Here is a 21505-nt window from a genome sequence, read left to right on the forward strand (position 1 = left end):
TTCTACCATTTTTTAATGCTTGAAGTTGATGTCCCTTGTTATGAGAACTTGATTTAACTGTCACATTATTACTGGAGCAATATTGGTTTCTCCTTTAATTTCTTTACAATATAACATGGTATTGCACCCAGAACACGTTTAACTGACTCTGGCTGCAGAAGCCTAAACAATTATATTAGTGTTAATTATCTGTTATATTTCTATTTTAAAATCTTGACTTCATTTATGTTTACTTTTATGTCTGTTATGAATTCCACAGTGATGCGATATAAATCCCCACTTGCACAGGATAAATGTGTAAATAAATAATCATTGGTGCATTCTAATTTCTAATCATGCTAATTTTGTCACATTGGGGATTTACATCCTTGCTTTTGTAAGAGACTGTTCCGTGTGCCAGTTGTGTGGTGGTATTTTTTGGGTTACATTATGGATCTTCCCTTGAAAGAACTAATGTGTGTTGTGCTACTTGTAGACTATAGTGTAGTTGTAACATACGGTTTTTGTTTCCTTTACTGCCTGTTCTTCATTTAAACATGAAATATTTGGTTTTTGCGAGTTTATTTTAATGTGTATGTTATTTTGCTTTTTTGATTTGTTCACTCGTGGAGTTCTTCAGAAGAATTATCAACTAACTCTTGCCAATGAAACAGGCCTTAAGTCAGTCAATCAATACAGTATTGCAGCTAGCAAAAATCGGCCATGAAATCGTGCAACAGTCATTCCATTGGCTTGAGGCAATGTTCTATACTTGAGAGAAATGTCTTCCAGCAAAGAAAACTTTACTGGCTGTCATATGGTTCTGTGCATGATTCAAGTGGTGGTCATTTTTTCCCCCCATGTCTGTGTACCAATTCCTTTGACATTTTTCATTATTAATATTTCCTTTTCCTGTATATTTTTTTGTTCTGGCGTAACTCATTTGCTTTCTGCCGTGATTTCTGCTTTCATTTGCAACTTTTGTTTCTGTAAGTTAAGTTTAGTAGAAAGGTCCTGGTAGGATGTAAATAATTAGCTCATTGTTACTTCTGATGACTATCCCACATCATATGATGCTCCTCATGTACACTTTTGAGTTTGTTTATCCCATCTTGTGCATACATCCTTAACTCCTAAATTTCGCTCCCCTCCCTAGGGGTCTCACAGTTATCTTGTGGGTTCGTACGTGGCGCACACAGGGCCCCGAGCTCTGTCTGTATGGCGGATGCAGGGTCACACCCCAGGGTGTGCGAGATTGTGGATGAGATTAAAGATTTGTTTATGATAAGGTTTTGGGACAACTGGTCAGACCTAGTCGCAGAACATGTCTCATCAAACTGATTTGGTGAAACCAGGGAAGGTATGTTGTTCAAGTTTGAAGCCTCTGGCCAGGTTATGAAAAATGTTATGGGAGTCTTGATCCACATCTTGCATCTTAGCAATCCAGTCGTAATTGAGCCGGGCAGAGGAAGAGGTGATGCCTGACAAATAGTTTGCAACAGTGTTGGCAGCGCCTTTGATGTAGCGTGTGTTGGTTGTGAACTGTGAAATGAAATTGAAGTATCGAAAATGCCTGTGGGAGAGGTCATCAGACGGGCCAAACTCTTTGCCTTTACAAATGTCTGCTTGTGTCTGTGTATATGCGGATGGATATGTGTGTGTGTGCGAGTGTATACCTGTCCTTTTTTCCCCCTAAGGTAAGTCTTTCCGCTCCCGGGATTGGAATGACTCCTTACCCTCTCCCTTAAAACCCAAATCCTTTTGTCTTTCCCTCTCCTTCCCTCTTTCCTGACGAGGCAACCGTTGGTTGCGAAAGCTAGAATTTTGTTTGTATGTTTGTGTTTGTTTGTGTGTCTATCGACCTGCCAGCACTTTTGTTTGGTAAGTCTCATCATCTTTCTTTTTAGATATATTTTTCAACTACATAATTACGCACATTTCATAATTAAGTCACTGTACATGAGGCAAAAACATATTTGTCTCTAACACTGCTCACAGTGGTGTTTACCCTCATGTTTATTGGATTTTGTGGCTTCCAACTCGATAGTGTTTGGACACTTGATACCTAGAATATGATAAGGACCCTTGTATTTGTGATGAAACTAATGTATCTCTTCATTGATCTTGCTTGAATGCGTATGAGTCTTAATTAACACAAGATCCCCTACCTCATATTTGATGGGCTGCACCATCTTACCATGGTGCTCCTTTCTCTGCTGAGCATTCTCTCACAGCTATTATGTGGCCGACTCTATATTTTCATCCCACATTCGATCTGCGACTGAAGACGTATTCAAAATTTCCAAAAATATACTTTCAGGCAAGTGGTTGAGTAGAATTTTGCACTGTGCGAGTCCTGTCATGGAATGAGCATGCTGTTAAACACTCCCTCAAACTCCTCTTTATATTCCTTCCACTTACAGTGCTTGCAGTGGCAATGAATATCACACCTGCAGTTCACTTCCTTCATAGCCCTCTCTGCTGGATTGGATGCTGGTCTGTATTATGCTATTAAGATTTGTTCTGTGTTGTTCTTCCGTATCATCTCCTTCCACTCTCTGGAAATAAATTGTGGACCATTGTCAGAATTTTTTTGGACCTGCACACGTTTTTGAAATAATGGTTCTCCAGTTTAACTGACATGACCTTGCTATTTGCAGTCTTCAGTGGGTAGAATTTCACATACTTCGAACACACTTCTAGTACCCCCATGAGTTGTGTGAAGTTACCGCAGGATTTTGGCAGAGGACCAAGTAAATCAATAGCATTGATATTTTTGGTGTCTTCTTTAATTATAGGGTGTGTGGGTCCCTGATGTTTAATGGTAGCCATCTTCCCCCTCTGAAATACATCATGCTTGTGTAGAATCCTGTGAGTCCTCTAATCATTCCAAAAAATATACACTCTTTTCTGAGCTTCTCTAGGCATTTATCTGCACCAAAATGAGTGCTACTGAAATGTATGTACTGCAGTAGCTTTTTAGTTGCTTGTTCTGGAATACACAACCTCCAATCTTGTGATGACACATCCACACACTTATACAGAGATTTTCTCAACTTCTCTTCCCCTGCACAGCCATATTTCACCTTAACATTCTTCAGCAGTCAGATCCTCATTTTACTCTCTTCAAATATTCTGTAGTAACTTCATTACAAATGATTCATACTGAACACCTCTTATCAGATTAATGCTCAGCTCCCATCCTTGCAGACTGTTTACATTGACATCTTAAATATCTGGTGGCACCCCGAAAGTACATCCAATATGGTTCTGATGTCACCATTTCATTTTTGTATCGCAAATAATGTGGTCGACCGTTCGATGAGTTTCATCCTTAACATCCTGTGGATTTCCTCCTCCACTGCTGCAAGTTTTTACTGTGGAATCGCATATAACTGTATGAAAAATGGTTCATGTTCTCTCACCTGCAGTTTACATTCTGCTGTCTTTATCATCCCTGGATTACTCAAGAAAACCCACTTATGCCTTTTCAGGATCTCTATTGAACTTTCTGTCTCCACCTGGTTCTGTTGCTCTAGGTACTGGAGTTTCTGCTCAACAAGTTCAAAATCTTCTGTTGCCTTCCTATCTCCATTGCTTCTTACATAGTGCATTTAAACAACATAACTCAGTCATTCCTGCCTCTTTCCTAATGTCGATTCTTCCTTTAAAGTAGATAACTGCGTCCTTTCCTTCCTTTTATACTCTTCTAACATGTTTGCCTCCTTCTGTTCCTTGTTGTTCATACAACATTCCTAGTTGTCCCCAGGCTGAAGTTATTGCTTCTGCATCTTCCTTGGGAATTGCCAGTGATGTTTCCTGAACTACTACTGGTAGTTTACATGTGATTATGAAACTATCACCTCTGTCTTGATTAGTTCCCCTAAGTACAGGTTTCTTCTGTAATAATCCTGGAAGAACTTCTCTAGGTTCTGGTTGCATCCTCTATCAAACCTACTACATTGTTATAAGCTGTGTTGAACATAATTTGTCTTTCATGGAGACCAATACTGTTTCAAACACTCCCTTTCAAAGTCAGCTCATATCTTGCACTTCTGCCCAATCCTCATTCCCCAGGTACCAGCTTCACCTTCCATTCTCAGTGCATTGACGTATATCTTCCACTGTTGATTCCATAATTCAGGTAGCACACTTTTAAATGGTGTAAATAGTCTCCCAGATGTCATTTTCCATTTGAATGAAAATTTCCAATACTGATGAAGACCTTGTCATTTTGTACACCAACTATGCTTCTTCCTGTTATGCCTCCACGCCGTAACAAGTACTTCACTTCATTTTTAATTTGTCATCCAACCAGTGATTGTGACATAGTTACCTCATTGTATATCTGTTCTACATGGCGTACATAAATGTCTTTGTTCAGTACAACAGCATGCTCACTGTGTTTACAGTTCTGCACTTTCACATCCAGTCTTGCAAAATGTTCATCATAAGCTGCAACCTTTTCTCTAAGCTTTTGTTTTAGTTCACTGACCTAAGACTCAACCTTGTCAAAACGTTTTGAATAATCTTTGACTTGTTGATTTAATGAGCTATGAGTGTGTCTATCTTTTGATTACACTCATCACCAATCTTCTTTAAAGCTGTAAGATTCTGTGTCATTTGCTTAATACTCTCTTCTGTTTTCTTAGCATTCTTCTCATATCCCTTCTTCAGTATTTCCATCAATGTTGTGAACATGTCTGCCACAGACCTGCTTTCTTCTCATGTGGGTGTATCCAGGATAGGTGACAATTCAGCATCTGGACTTCCCATGTCTACTGACAAACTACAGCTCCCTACACCAGAATCTTTCAACATCTCACTACTGTCTGCTTCATGTTTTGTCCCTATCTGATCATTTTCACCTGACAGATCTGTATCTATGTCCCTGATCATTGTGGGTGCATTGATCTCATTGCCTGACATTTTGAACTAAAATAAGTCACACGAGCAAGAAAATAAAATACAGCTGGAAAACCAAACCATGGTAATCCCATTACACAGTGCACAAAACAGAACAATAGGTCAATTTGCAATGCCGTATCTCTTAAATGCCAAATTTTGTGCTCAGTAGCATGCCAGATATACATACACTGAAGAGCCAAAAAACTGGCACGCCTGCCTAATATTGTGTAGGGCTCCCACGAGCACACACAAGTGCCAAAACACGATGTGGCATGGACTCGACTAATGTCTGAAGTAGTGCTGGAGGAAATTCATACCATGAAGCCTGCGAAACTGTCCACAAATGCGTAAGAGTATGAGGGGATGGAGATCTCTTCTGAACAGCATGTTGCAAGGCATGCTCAATAATGTTCTTATCTGGGGAGTTTGGTGATTAGCAAAAGCGTTTAAACTCAGAAGAGTGTTTCTGGAGCCATTCTGTAGTAATTCTGGATGTGTGGTGTGTCACGATGTCCTGCTGGAATTGCCGAAGCTCATTGGAATGCACAATGGACATGAATGGATGTAGGTGATCAGACAGGATGCTTACATTCATGTCACCTTCAGAGTTGTAACTAGACATATCGGGGGCCCCATGTCACTCCAACTGCACAGGCCCCACACCATAACAGTACCTCCATCGGCTTGAACAGACCCCTGCTGACATGCAGGGTCCATCGATTCATGAGGTGGTCTCCATATCCGTGCATGTCCATCCACTCGATAAAATTTGAAATGACACTCGGCCGGACAGGCAACATGTTTCTATTCACCAACAGACCAGTGTTGGTGTTGATGGGTCCAGGCGAGGTGTAAAACTGTGTGTTGTGCATTCATAAAGGCTACACCTGAGGGCCTTCAGCTCCAAAAATCCATATTGATGATGTTTCGTTGAATGTTTTGCTCGCTGACATTTGTTGATGGCCCAGCATTGAAATCCGCAACAATTTGCGGAAGGGTTGCACTTCTGTTGTGTTGAACAATTCTCTTCAGTCGTCGTTGGTCCTGTTCTTGCAGGCTCTTTTTCTGGCCACAGTTATGTTGAAGATTTGATATTTTACCAGATTCCTGATATTTACGGTATACTCATGAAGTGGTCATAAGGGAAAATCCTCAATTCATCCCTACCTCAGAGATGCTGTGTCCCATTGCTTGTGCACCAACTATAACACTACATTCAAACTAACTTACATCTTGATAACCTTCAGTAACCGATCTAACGACTGTGCCAGACACTTGTTGTCTTATATAGGCGTTTCCAATTGGGTGCTGTATTCTGGCTGTTTACATACCTCTGTACTTGAATATGCATGCCTATACCAGTTTCTTTTATGCTTCAGTGTAGAATCAAATGACACAGGAATATACATAACAGATTCGGTTCCGGTTTAGTACTGTGTTAAAAAATTAGTGTGTGCTACTATTTAGAGACTGGGCAACAGCATTTACGTTACTGTACTCACTGATTGACAAATGTCAAGATATAATACCAGTATTAAAAGTTGCCTCCAGTATACTAAATTGTCACTATTTGCATTTTACTGAAATTGTCTAAACAAGGTTATCATTGCCAGAGCAATCGCAGCATTATGTAATGCCGCTCTGACATCACACCAGCTTCATGCGTCACTACCCGCAGGCCATTTGGCAGAACACAGCAATGTAGTTGTTTGTTTTGCTCGTAGATGCCACTCTCATAGGTGACGCAGAATACAGTAGTAGACTTACTCTTCGACAAAGGTCCTCTGCAGTGCACTCTGTAGTAGTTAAGTGGGATTGCAGTAACTTAAACTCATCATCCACTCTGTGCTTACACTGTCTGAGATCATACAACAATCTGAAATACATTCAATATTCATATAAAATTTCACACAGTTTCAATTTAAATAATCCGCACCTTATCACCGAAGATCACAAGTCCTGGAATGCACATCGCCATGTAACACGCCCGGGAAAATGTAGTGTATATTTTCTGCACAAGTACTCCATAAACACGGGAACAGGAGCTGGATGTTCAATGACCACATGCCTAAACCCAACCTACCTGGTTTTCCGTGGCAGTTGCTTCTTGCACTGCCTGTTTCAATGAGTCCTGCAATAATTATTATATAACAGTGTGTGGAGCCACTCACACAAACAATGCCAACTTAATCTAGCAGAATTCAGTATGTTCTGTTAAACGCACACACAGTGTTGAGCTGTACTGTTCATAATTAACATTTTTCCACAATTGACATATCAGTATTTGCGTTCCAAGTTATGACTTACTAAAGTTATTGTTGAAACAATATCATCCAATTCAAGAATGCACAACACAGAACACACATGAAACTCACTGTTTGAAAGGGGCTTTATAAATCGATGAAAACCGCCGTTCTTCCAGTTAGCGCTAAATAATTACTTTGTGCCTTACATGAGCGTGCGCGTGATCAGATTGTGAGCTGTATGTGTATAAAAGCCAGTGTATGATATCCAAAACAAGAAAGTACCAACACCTGTGACAATCAGATAATCAAACCATATGTGTTTCTTTCACTTGGAACTTGTAATCAATCCAGACCACATTATTGTCCTGTAGCCATCCTGATGCGGTTGATTATAGACTTCACAAAATGACACACGAGCTTGAAAATTGTCACCTAACATTAATAATTAGTCATGAACACTGATATGAAATGTACAACTTGTGTGGCAAACATTTGTAATTACATCACTGTAACTTGAGAAGTGTGGCCTGCAACCATGAGACCAATGCTGCATGTTGCACGCGCTGTGGTAACTAAGCTACGACTCCTCATGTGCTCTGCAGTTGCTAGAGAGACAGCTATAGACGGGTCAGCGATACAACACTGATGATATTGATATTCTCAGTGAAAGTGAGGGAGAATTACTGGACCTGTTGAATGGAATGTAGTCTAGTGAGCACAGAGTATTGACTTTGGGTAAACCAAAGAAAGACGTAAGAACTGAGGAGTGGCAGAAATGAGATGAACAATAAACTTAGCATTACCATAGGCTATTTTCCTATCTAAAACTATGATTAAAATTGTTATTCTAATTGATTATAACATTTAAATAGCATTTACAGTCAATATTCTCACAAAATATGTTATTTTTATGTAATTAAAGATTAAAAATCATTAAATATCAAGATCTGGTCACGTGATTGAAAACACTCTGTTATTGGATGAAGCTCTGGTGACATCACAGACTAGGAGTAAGACGGAGTTATATGTTGGCCGAAGTTACGGGGTAGTTTTTCTGCAAATAGTTTAGCTATTTAGTGTCAGAAAATGCAATTACAGTACAACTTTTAAATCATAATAGAAAGGAATTTTGTGAATGCTGGTAGTGGAAACCTTGTGAAAGCTGATGTGTTTATGCTCCACGCATTTATAGCAGCAATATGTGCAATGATGGAAATTCTTCCCCCTGCTCCGTGCAACATTGTTAAACTCTCTGAAAACTAAGGAATTGTTGAACTTTTGGGTATCGGTCTGTATATTATTACTAGATTGTCAGCTATCAGTCATTAGCTACAACTCAAAGCACAATAAAATTATTCATGGCAAAACTTGGTGTTGATTTTGTCTGTAGAAGACACTTAGCAGAGATACTGTATCGAGCAGGCATTCAGTGGTGGAACGATTAGCACATCTGACTACAGGTAAAAGAGTCACTTGTTGAAACCTGGAAGAATTATATATTTTGAAAATTTTACACGAAATACAAAAATTGTGTAAGCAAAAACTGATTATTACAGTTGTTTAGATTGTGGGATATGGAAAGTAAACACATTTATCCTTTGTTGTCCATCTCTCAGACAGATTAATGCGATATATATATATATATAAAAAAAACAAAGATGATGTGACTTACCAAATGAAAGTGCTGGCAGGTCGACAGACACACAAACGAACACAAACATCCCACAAAATTCAAGCTTTCCAAACAAACTGTTGCCTCATCAGGAAAGAGGGAAGGAGAGGGAAAGACGAAAGGATGTGGGTTTTAAGGGAGAGGGTAAGGAGTCATTCCAGTCCCGGGAGCGGAAAGACTTACCTTAGGGGGAAAAAAGGACGGGTACCCACTCGCACACACACACATATCCATCCACACATATACAGACACAAGCAGACATATTGGTCTTTAAATATGTCTGCTTGTGTCTGTATATGTGTGGATGGATATGTGTGTGTGTGCGAGTGTGTACCCGTCCTTTTTTCCCCCTAAGGTAAGTCTTTCCGCTCCCGGGACTGGAATGACTCCTTACCCTCTCCCTTAAAACCCACATCCTTTCGTCTTTCCCTCTCCTTCCCTCTTTCCTGATGAGGCAACAGTTTGTTGCGAAAGCTTGAATTTTGTGTGTATGTTTTTGTTCATTTGTGTGTCTGTCGACCTGCCAGCACTTTCATTTGGTAAGTCACATCATCTTTGTTTTTAGATATATTTTTCCTTCGTGGAATGTTTCCTTAAACAAACAATTTTTTTAAAAAGCTTCGCTAGTAATGAAGATATCGCCATACACTCACAGTACAAGGGGGTGTAGGGTGATGAGGTTCTATATGGAGAGATATATAAAGTATGTACAACATGCAAGTGACACAAACGTAAGGGCTCTGATGTTTGTGAATGTAAACTAATGTTAGCATTTGAAGCAGATTTACATCATCTTGATGTAAGATGATAAAACTGAAAAAGTTTGAACAATAAGGATCATAGCTTGACAGTACGAAGGTAAAAACATTGTTTCTAAAAAAGTAAAAGTTGTGTGATCATCTTAACTAGACAAAATCTTTCTGAATGTGGTGTGTGTTACCAATGATTGCAAATGTAAGCACATGTAAACTGCAAGGAAAACACAATAATATTCAGTTTCTGATTGGTGTGGTGAAGTTTTGTAATTGTAATTTAGTTTTCATATAAAAGGACTGTTGAGTCATTTTACAAATAATTTGAAATGTTCTTTTGGGTTAGATTTGAACTGGCAGTCAATGGACATCTTCTTTAAAATTCAACAGTGTACCGCTTTAACAACTAAGCTAGTGAATAATTGAGGTGTATTTGAATAATTGAGGTGTATTTGGGTGAAATGACAATTTTCACTAGGAGTTTAATTTTCTTGAATGACGCTATCCTTTTTTGCAACAGTGGGAGAGCATATCTTGGAGGTAAGTTAATGTCAACTTCACAGTGCAACGCATTTTTAATTAAGTTAGTGAGCTTGTTTTCTGCCGTGATGGCAATACGCTGGTACAGTGCAAAAACATTTTACGCGTCTCCTCATTGTCTGGAAACTCAAAACCAACTTTTTGAAGTTTTTGTAGATGTAGTTGTACAGTACACTACTACACAGCATTTGTTACCCATTTTCTGAAAAGTAACATCCAAAACAAGACACTCTGTGAATTAGTATTATGATAGTAGGAGCAGCGAGCTAGCCAGTGACATCACAGGCGGAATGGAGAGTTTTATTAGGCTTTCAAATTATTTGAATTTCATTGCCATTTTTATAAAAGAATACTGAAATTCAAGAGGAAAAAAGCATGTTAGGAACATGAAATGACATAATTAATCATTTAAGACAATTTTCAGAAAACAGTCAAATACCCTATTGTGGACCACGTAGTGATGATGTGAATGAATTCTGCTACCTTGGAAGTAAATTAAGCTTGCCGGATGAAGCAAGGGGGATATAAGAAACAGACTAGCACAGGCAAAGAAGCCATTCGCCACTAAAAGAAATGTACTAGTATTAAACGTAGGCCTTAATTTGAGCAAGGAATTTCTGTGAATATTTATATATATTTGAGGCACAGCATAGCAATGTATGATACTTCTCATGGACATTGGGAAAACCAGGATAGAATGTGTTCAAAGTGTTTGGGAAGTGGTATTACATCCACAAGGATGCTAAAAATTGTGTGGACAGATAAGATAAGAAGCGAGGAGGCCCTGCACAGAATCACCGACGAAAACTTTGACAAGAAAGAGGGACATGTCTTAAGATACAGGGGAATAACTTCCATGGTACTAGAGAGAGTAGTAGAGTGGAATAATTGTGGGGGAAGACAGAGATTGAATTATGCCCAACAAACAATTGAGGTAAGTGCTGCTCTGAAATGTAGAGGGTGGTGATGATGGAAATAAATACTATGTCAGTTTGGAAATAATTTGTCATGGATAGAAAGTATTAATGTGAAATGGTTTGGTGCTGATGTAGCTGTAGTTGCCAAAAGTGAACAGTTGTAGAGATGAGTACTCAATGAAATGGAATGTGTACTAGCCGGTGGCTGTAATATGAATTTTGTGACAGATAAAGAAGGGAAGATTCATTCACTTGGTTATCATGTTCTACCACCACTAATCCAATCAAAAAGGAAACCTTTCAGGAATATGGAATGAGTGATTTTATGCATTAAGAGGCAGAAGCAACCACTGTTGGCTGTCTCTGCCAAATATATCAATAAAAAAAATATGACTAGCAATAAGCTACTCAGACTGATTGATTGGGTAATTATGTCTAGATTAATTATAATGGCCTCTTTCGTGCAGCTTAACTCACATATGCATTCAACACATATGTTGCAGGCATTTTATGCTCCTCCCTCTCAGTGTTCACCCTTTCCTCCCTCACATCTATTTGCCCACCTCATCTTCTGAAATACGCTGTTTCTGTACCAAATTTGGTTGAAATTGATGCAGGGATCCTGGACACACACACACACACACACACACACACACACACACACACACACACACACACACACACACACACACACACACACACACCACCACCAACTACCCATTCAAGAGAGAGGGAGGGGGGTGGGGTGGGGGGGGGGGGACCTAAAAAACATACGTACAAAATATAACTCAAGGAGACGGCGGTGTTGTGGCTGCTTGTCCAATAACTGAGTGATGGACCATTCATTATTCTGGGAAAAATAAGGATGCATATCTCTGAATGCTTTGTTCCTTTTATACATGAACTATCATAATTATTTTCTGTTTCTTACTTTGTCACATCATCCATGAAAATGAAATATATTAATCATACCAGAAATTTCAGTCTGCACTTTCATTTGCCATTCTCTAACAAAATTTGTATATTTATTTTGACAATAGAAAGTTTCACCAGTTTTCTTAATGTGACCTCAATGTTGTCTTTATAACTGTGGGTCACCAGAGGACATAACTTTGTTGCAGGGAGTGCAATATGTTTTTGGAATTGTTGGCATCCCTGTTGTGGAGCTGAGCATGAGCCTACAGCAGGCAGGATTGCACTATGTTGGCATGAGAAATGAACAAGCAGCTTGCTATGCAGCTCAAGCTGTTGGCTTCCTCACTGGTCGACCAGGTGTTTGCCTTGTGGTCTCAGGGCCTGGCTTGCTTCACTGTACTGGTGGTATGGCAAATGCACAGATTAACTGCTGGTATGTTGTTAATGTATGTACAGAACACTTGGCGAGGAAATGATATAATGGTTATCATGGTAATAATTATTGTCATGTGTTGTTTATTTATTTAGAAAGTAAAAAAATAAATACATCAGTAAATGGTTCATTACTAGTTAGATAATTTATCTGTTGACAAGGATGTATGGCAAATTTATAACATAAAGACAGTTGTTATGGCTTTGTGCTTTTTTTCACTATTACTGTTACTATTCTTTAGGTTGTTACTGCTATTTTTGTTCTGAAAGATTTCTTTATGAATAATAGCACAGATATTTAAACTGACATCAGGGTCTGTGTGCTTGTGGATTTTTAATAATGGTATCATGGGATGGCATGACAATAATAACAGCAGAAAGGATCATCTTTCAGATTGAAGACAATGTGAGAAGGGGCAGACTATTGACTAGAATCTAATCTGAGGCAGGTGGGAAGGTAGAGGGATAGTGAAGGAGGAGATGATGGTAGAAGATTTCATTGAATTAACCACCTTCTTATGTCTTTGCAACTAATGAATGATTTCATGTCTGATCAAGAGACTCATATGACAGTTGTCTTTGTTCCATTTGAAACCCTTGAAAGGGATCAGAGATAGCTCTCACATTCTAATGAAAACAACAAAGACCTTGTTAAGTTTTGTTAGGTGTGTGCTTCTTCAACATAGGCCTATATGTTTTATTGAGTACCAGTTCGGTACCAATAAATCACTGCAGGAAATAGATCCTAACTGTTCTTGAAGCAAACAGAAACAAAGACTTCTCCAGATGGACACCTCTTGACAATTAAACTATTCTGGAGATTTACTGACTAAGTTAAATGTCAGTGCAGGAGAACACTACAACTTTGTTAGGCTGAGAAGCTCTCTAATGCAAATCACTGTCTCAGTGCATGCACATGCCATTGGCGCAACCACGGTAGAAACAACATGCAGTTGAATGGAGACCCTACCACTTAGAAAAAAAATGTCCGTGTACAAGCCAAATGTTGATGGCTGGGAAAAACAGAATACAGATCAATTGTCCAGCTGTAAAGCATCTCAAAGTCATCATAAATAAGTCAGAGTGCATGTAGTATTATGCATCAATGAGCTGAGACAATTGAGGCTGAATGGTCTGCAGCAGTGCTTAAATCTGCCACTGTTGTTTACTCATGTGATTTGACACCAGCAGATGTACCACTTCAAATCATACCGAGTGAACTCACCTGATGTATTCATAAGTGTATCAATTGATCCATCAATATGTCATGCAGGATTGCAAGAAGTTCATAATTTATTTTTTAAATTTTTCTTGTGAAAGTTGAAGGGTGTGTATAACTGTGGTTTCATGCATCCAGCTTTTGGCATGATTAGGCATTATAATAACTTACAGAAAAGTCCTCCAGTTATGAGTGCTGCGTGTAAATGAAGCTCCCTTCTTGTCTTAGATTTGCAGCACCCCAGTAAATGTATCTGTTCTTTCAAACTATGGAAACTCTCCGCATTGGAGTATCAACAATACAGATATTAGGAAAAGGATAGATTGCTACTTACCACAAAGTTGAACCATTGAGTTGCAGACAAGTACAACAAAAAGACTATTACACACTGCTCTTCTCCATTTCTGCTCTCCGTTTTTTTCTATCGGACCCCACTGTCTGACGCTGCACCTGGCAGTCTCACAGGCCACCATGTAGTCCCTGCATGCCCCGCCAGACAGTGCTCTTCTCCTCACCCCCATCCTCACCCCTATCCAGCTAACACTACCCCTTCCCAGCTCCACTCCAGATAATTATTCACATAAGTCACATTTTGATCCAAGGTGCTGGTGGTCACGGTCATGTCTGAATGAGGTGTGCTTGCGTGTGTGTTTTCTTTGATGAAGAAGGCCTTGGCTGAAAGCTATAATGTGTATCAGTCTTTTCATTGCATCTGTTTACAATTCTGTGTGTTCTTTCAGCAATTCATAACTTTTCTCAGTGTTTATATTAGTCATCTGTGTCTTTCACACAACACTTAGTGATTTTAGAATGCTTCCATCATTTGAACTGCTGTCATTGCTATTTTTCAGTGTGTGTTTCTTGGATCAAATAAGATGCATCCATGCAGAAGGTTAAATAAAGTCCTGTGACAATTATTGTGTACTGGTTAATGGTATATTCTTATCATCATATAATCCTTATTTTAGTGTCTGTATCAATTAAACATTTATACTGAACAAATAAAAGTGAAGAGCATGAATTTCCTCACATTACAAATGTTTTTGTAACCATCTATCATCAATTCGTAAGATCAGTAGATTGTTGGCAGTCCATATAGAATTTCTGTCATAAATTTGCATCAAATAAGTTCTTTTTCTTAAAAACCATACTTTTTGTATTGCATAGTGTTTACTAAAATAAAATGAGTTAAATATAAATTTGGTCTTGTTTGTAAGATGCAATTCTGATGACAGGTTTTGACTGTTAAACAATAATCTTCAAGTAATTAATGCGTAGTTACAGCAGTTGAGCCTCCCAAGCAGTGTGTGTATATGCTACATACTGGTATCTCCAGCTGTAGATGGGTGGCTGCCAGTTGAAACTGATTACTGAAATTATGTCTTATGAAGCAGACAAAACAAAATTTATATTTAACATTTTTTATATTGCATGTTCTATAACTGATCAAGTCAATCTCTGATAGAATAGGTGTCTGTGACAAAGGAGTTGTTTATGCAATAGCATTTTCAATCACCTCACTGTCAAGGGGATATTAAGCTCTAGCAAAAGTTGTTAGTATGAGTCAAATTAGTCAACTGAGCTCAAAAATGTTAGAAACTCTGACCACTTGGTTGAAAATGAAAAAATTGTCAGAGCAATATGATTTGAATCATAAATATTCTATCTGTATGAGAATAGGAAACTAGTAGAGTGAAGTCCAGCAGCATAGGTTACAAGTTTTTCTACCTTTTCTAGTATGACACCAAATTTTTGTATCTGATATCTACCACCCTTAATTTGTTGGCGGAAGAAACACTGTACTTGCACTCAGTTTGTAGTATGAAAAACACTGATGGATTTTGTGTGAAAACAACTTTTAACAGGCCATTGATAGTGATTGGTGGTTCAGCTCCTCAAGATCATGAAGGGATTGGTGGATTTCAAGAATGTCCACAGGTAGAACTGAGCCGCCCATATTGCAAATATGCTGCTCGCCCACCAAGTTCTTCACTCATTCCACTGCACGTTGAAAAAGCAGTTCGTCTCTCTGTTTATGGAAGACCAGGTAATAAAACAGAAAAAAGTGTGACAAACTGTTTGTTTATTTATTTTTGGAAATATGGTTGAGTGAATGGCTGGCTAAATGCTACAGGTAGCCACAGAAAGTCACAAATGTGGTGATTCAGTTCTGAACAGACAACAGAACTTTTTTCTAACGTACTCTTTTTACAGTAATATGTATTATTTGCTCAGGAAATGTAGCTGTATTATGCTTGTAGGCCATCATATGTTTTTACCTTACTCTCAAAGCTAGATTTTACTGCAAATTAAAGTGTTGAAAGGAAAATGTTTGTGTAATAAAACTAACAGTATTGTGATTGGGAACTTAGAAAAGAAGTCCAATAACTTCAAAATAGTTAACGACTTTCTTATGTCTTTGTCAATTAATGAATGATTTCATTTATGATCAAGAGACTCATCTGAAAGCACATCTGCTGGATTTATTTTTCAGAATAAATTGCATTGTAGTCCTTGTTCCTGTCATATTTGTGAAATATTAAAAATATTTGTTTTATTTTTTCTTAGTACCAGCATATTGTGCTTACATATTTAACAATTGTGTGTTCAATATTACCTCTTTCTGCTTTGTTTATGTCTTTCTGCTGACTTGGGATTAGCTGCAGTGGTTAAGATGCTGGTCTTGTACTCAGAAGCCATGGATCAAGTCATGTTGATTTACGTATACTCGGAAGGAAAGGTGTTAAATCCCCATCCAGTCATTCTGGTTTATATGCACTATTGAACAATGGAAAATCCAGGATGGAATGTAACAATATTATGAAAAGGGTAGTTGCTACTCACCATATAATGGAGATGCTGAGTCACAGATAGGCACAACAAAAAGACTGTCATGCACTAGTAGTGATATCTAGTGGGCCAGCATGTAAATATTGCAGATACAGATACTCATGAGGCCTGCTATTTGTGTAGAAAATTTGGTTGAAATTGATGCTGGGATTCTGGACTCTCTCTCTCTCTCTCTCTCTCTACTATGGCAGTGTGGTAGGTGGCAGTTGAATTGTACGACATGATTCACTTTATTTGCCCTCTCTAGCAATAATCAGTTTGATAGTTAGGTCTGTAAAATGCAGGTCATTTTCAGTAGTTGTCTATCATCTGTGATTTATGTTTCTCGGACAGCAAGGACAATTTTCTAAGAAAGAAGAAAATGAAGTATTTCAAATGTATCACGCAGTTCTAAAGACATGAATAGATGGACATGCAGGAATACAGGGTGATTCAAAAAGAATACCACAACTTTAGGAATTTAAAACTCTGCAACGACAAAAGGCAGAGCTAAGCACTATCTGTCGGCGAATTAAGGGAGCTATAAAGTTTCATTTAGTTGTACATTTGTTTGCTTGAGGCGCTGTTGACTAGGCGTCAGCATCAGTTGATGCTAAGATGGCGACCGCTCAACAGAAAGCTTTTTGTGTTATTGAGTACGGCAGAAGGGAATCGACGAGAATCCGCGGGAAACAACTCAGTATGAACGTGACTCACCTAAGGTGAACGTTTTCTGTGCCATTTCAGCCAATAAAGTTTTTGGTCCCTTTTTGTTCGAAGGTGCTACTGTAACTGGACTACAGTATCTGGAGATGTTAGAGAATTGGCTGTTCCCTCAGCTCGAACAAGAAGCACAACAATTCATATTTCAGCAGGATGGAGCGCCACCACATTGACACTTATCTGTCCGTAGCTACCTGAATGTCAACTACCCGAGGCGATGGATCAGCCGCCAGGCAGCCCGTGACAGAGCACTTCATCACTGGCCTCCAAGAAGCCCTGATCTTAACCCCTGCGATTTTTTCTTATGGGGGTATGTTAACAGGGTGTATACGACCCGGGACAACCGGGAATTCCGGGAAAAACCCGGGAATTTTTTCATCCGGGAGAAAACCGGGAATTTTTCGGAATTCCGGGAATTTTTCATTGATTTAGCTTTCAGTTACATTTTTGTAGTTTTGACTGCAGAATTGATTCTCTAGCAAAGAATGTTATTGTATCCTGCTACTGGAGAATGATACTGCAGCAATAAAATATAAACGAGAGGGAAAAAAATAAAACTGTAGTGGCAAAGGAAATTATTTTACAACAAAACACCGTGCACGCACAAGCGTCTACAGATAGCAAAAATATGTTAAAGGCCGTAGGGCGCAGACTGTAATTCTTCGTAACAATAAACTGCTTGCTATGAGCATGACGTCACAACTGTTCACATTAGGTTCGTTTGACCAGTTGCCAGCGGTCTGTTGCGCATGCGCATTTGACTCGCGTATAAGCAGTACCTTCTCTCGCTTCCCGCTTCTTGAAATTTGGCTGTTAACTGCATCGGTAGTAGCAGCAAGCAGCCAGATGCAAACGAGAAAAATTTTTCTCGCGCGCCCTAGCTGCCAGATTCGCGCTTGCACAGAGTTGTCTGAGTTGTAGTGGGGAGGGGGTTAGTCTCCACGTGACCCGTGTTTACGTTAAGTGATTTCGCTGCTTCTCTTCGTCTACAGCTCCCACGTCAAATGAAAACAAAACGGATTTCTGTGGCCGGGAGCTATCAAGTGAATTAAAATGCATACACATAATTACAGAGGGCAAAAATATATTATTAATTTCAGTTTCTGATTTTATTTTCTTTCCAAGTTAGTAGCAGTCAAGCATTAATCGCCTTGCAGAAGAATGAAGTTATTTTTGCAAGTTTGCTAAAGAAATTCCGCTAAGGCAATCATTTTATTTGAAACGAAGTGTTTCATTTAACAATTTTGGGTACTTCCAACTGTTCGGTGAATTTCAAGTGCACGTTATCATCTTCTGCCATGTATGGCATTATGCCATAATAAAGAACCAAACATGAGATCGTAGAGTACTGGTACTCTAAGAAAATTTACATCCCAAAAACCACACTGAAAAGCTTAATATCAGATGGGACCTACTTCATTGTGAATCTGGAAAAAACCAATGTACGCTTCAAGCCGAATTATGCATTTTAGTATGATTCACGAAATTTTGATGCCTTTTGGAGTATCCTCTGATGCCCTGTTTCTTTTATGGTGTAGTGTAAGCTCTCTTAGTGCTTTATACACACGAACATGCGGGCTTCCTACACCACTGCAGTTGCACACGCACAATAATTCGTTTTTGGCGCTCTCTGGCAACTGGTAAATCGAACCTATAACTAACAGTATTGCGAACGGTGGTTAGAAAAGCGTTACTTTCAAAATAAATTTCTTTTTACGCAAGATGAATTATGTTACGTGTGTGAAAGTGGGATGGATATCTAAATCACAGAGCGTTCGAAACTGAACAGTTTGAGGACCAGCCACTTCAAGAATTTCGAGCCGAGGCATTTATGTCACAATTTTAAATTTACTGCCACATTTGTGTGATGTATCTTAAAGTATATCACACCAAAAAAAGACCGATATTACACGTGAAAGCTTAGCTTTTCTTGTAGATATACGGTACTGTGTACATTAATGTAAACCGTTAACTTTTCCTCTTGTGTGTTCGCGCTATGTAACCAGTAATCTTGCTAGTGGCTGACTATAACACGTGCCCTATGCTCTGAATAGCTGCTGTCATCGGCTGGCGAGATCTCGTGGCTTGAGATATGACTCGCTTACAAAAGGACATCACAACCTCGGTTGCAACGCTCCGGAAACTAACAAGCTGTGTTTGGTGCAATTCGAATTTATACTTTCGTAATACGAAAATATGCAGCGCATATGTTGCTGCAAATCAAAGGTCTTTCCAAAACTTCTCTGCTCCAGCTTTTCTTTTTTTTCCGGGAAGTTCTACGCGATTATATAAAACGTTAACCATTCAAAGGATTGATAAGTCTTACAGTTCCGAGGGCACTTTTTCTGTGCTAAGTGACAATAGGTCGCCCGGGAAAAAGCATATTTTTTAAACTTGATATCCGGGAGAAATCCGGGAATAATCCGGGAATTTTTTTTCCTTGTCCCTGTATACACCCTGGTTAAGGATATGGTGTTTCGGCCACCTCTCCCAGCCACCATTGATGATTTGAAACGAGAAATAACAGCAGCTATCCAAACTGTTACAGCTGATATGCTACAGAGAGTGTGGAACTAGTTGGAGTATCGGGTTGATATTGCTCGAGTGTCTGGAGGGGGCCATATTGAACATCTCTGAACTTGTTTTTGAGTGAAAAAAAACTTTTTTAAATACTCTTTGTAACGATGTATAACAGAAGGTTATATTATGTTTCTTTCATTAAATACACATTTTTAAACTTGTGGTATTATTTTTGAATCACCCTGTATAATGACAGTTTTTTCAATTTTGGTTTTATGTGTACTTGAGAATGAAGGAGAAACACAGTGTGTCATCCGTTTCAAAATTCTGGCTACTGAAAGCATGCTTACAATAGAATGGAGTAACATTTATAGTTAAATCATGATAATTTGATTAATAAACCAAGAGGATACTTTTCCCACTAGCCAAAAGAAATGGATAGAAAAAAACTTTCACTAAACAAGCTATGATTCCAACGAACCTCTTCTTTCATCTTTCAAAATTGCCTTCCTTGTAGCATAGAGCAAAAAACCACAAACCATAGTGAAAAACCTTATTTTACCAGCTTCTCTGGACATGGTATCTATTATGATAGGTGAGTCAGCTGCCAAACAATGGAAAGTCTGCCTTTGCAATACAACACTATTATTCAGCAAATACTCACTATTGCTGATGATGTTAATGATCAGTTGATTAAAAATCAATGGTAATGCTGATTTCATATACAGTTGGATGAAGGAACAGACAACAGCAATGATGCACATGTAATTTATTATGTTCCATTTATGCATGGCAACAAATTTCATGAAGATCTTCTTTTCTGCAGGAAAATAGCTCTTGGAACAAAAACAGCAGACCTCTTTGAAATACAATACTGAAGCACCAAAGAAATTGGTATAGGCATGCATATTCAAATACAGAGATACGTAAACAGGCAGAATATGGCACTGTGGTTGGCAGTGCCTACATAAGATGACAAGTGTCTGACACAGTTGTTAGATTTGTTACTGCTGCTACGATGGCAGTTTATCAAGATTTAAGTGAGTATGAATGTGGTGGTCTAGTTGGCACCTGAGCTATGGGACACAGCATCTCCGAGGTAGCTCTGAAGAGGGGATTTTCCCATCCAACCATTTCCCAAGTGTACTGTGAATATCAGGAATCCAGTAAAACATCAAATCTCCAACATCACTGCAGGTGGCGCAGTGGTTAGACACTGGACTCGCATTCGGAAGGACGACGGTTCAATCCCGCGTCCGGCCATCCTGATTTAGGTTTTCCGTGATTTCCCTAAATCACTCCAGGCAAATGCCGGGATGGTTCCTCTGAAAGGGCACGGCCGACTTCCTTCCCCATCCTTCCCTAATCCGATGAGACCGATGACCACGCTGTCTGGTCTCCTTCCCCAAACCAACCAATCCAACATCACTGCGGTCTGGTTTTGATTGGGACCGATGGCGACTGAAGAAAATTGTTCAACATTACAGAAGTGCAACTCCTCTGCAAATTGCTGCAGATTTCAGTGCAGGGCCATCAACAAATGTCAGCATGCAAAACATTCAACAAAACATCATCAATATGGGGTTTTGGAGCCAAAGACCACTCACGTTCCCTCAATGACTGCACTACACAAAGCTTTACATCTTGCCCGGGCCCATCAACACCGACATTGGACTGTTGGTGAATGGAAACATGTTGCTTGGTCAGATGAGTCTCATTTCAAATTTTATCAAGTGGATGGGCGTGTACCAGTATGGAGACAACCTCATGAATCCATGGATGCTACATGCCAGCAGGGGAACTGTTCAAGCTGTTGGAGGTTCTATAATGGTGTCGGGCATGTGCAGTTGGAG

General features: G+C 39.1%; 1 protein-coding gene across 1 annotated transcript in view; it reads left to right on the plus strand.

Moving 5' to 3' along the window:
- LOC126162840 (2-hydroxyacyl-CoA lyase 1) overlaps positions 1 to 21505 on the plus strand; it is a 100721-nt gene that overhangs the window by 1027 nt on the left and 78189 nt on the right. The window contains exons 2-3 of the mRNA XM_049919603.1: positions 12136 to 12362; positions 15446 to 15627. Of these exons, the coding sequence (XP_049775560.1) occupies positions 12136 to 12362; positions 15446 to 15627 (409 nt within the window). The remainder of the gene's footprint in view (positions 1 to 12135; positions 12363 to 15445; positions 15628 to 21505) is intronic.

This window comes from Schistocerca cancellata, chromosome 2, assembly GCF_023864275.1.
Source record: "Schistocerca cancellata isolate TAMUIC-IGC-003103 chromosome 2, iqSchCanc2.1, whole genome shotgun sequence".
Classification (NCBI taxonomy): domain Eukaryota; kingdom Metazoa; phylum Arthropoda; class Insecta; order Orthoptera; family Acrididae; genus Schistocerca; species Schistocerca cancellata.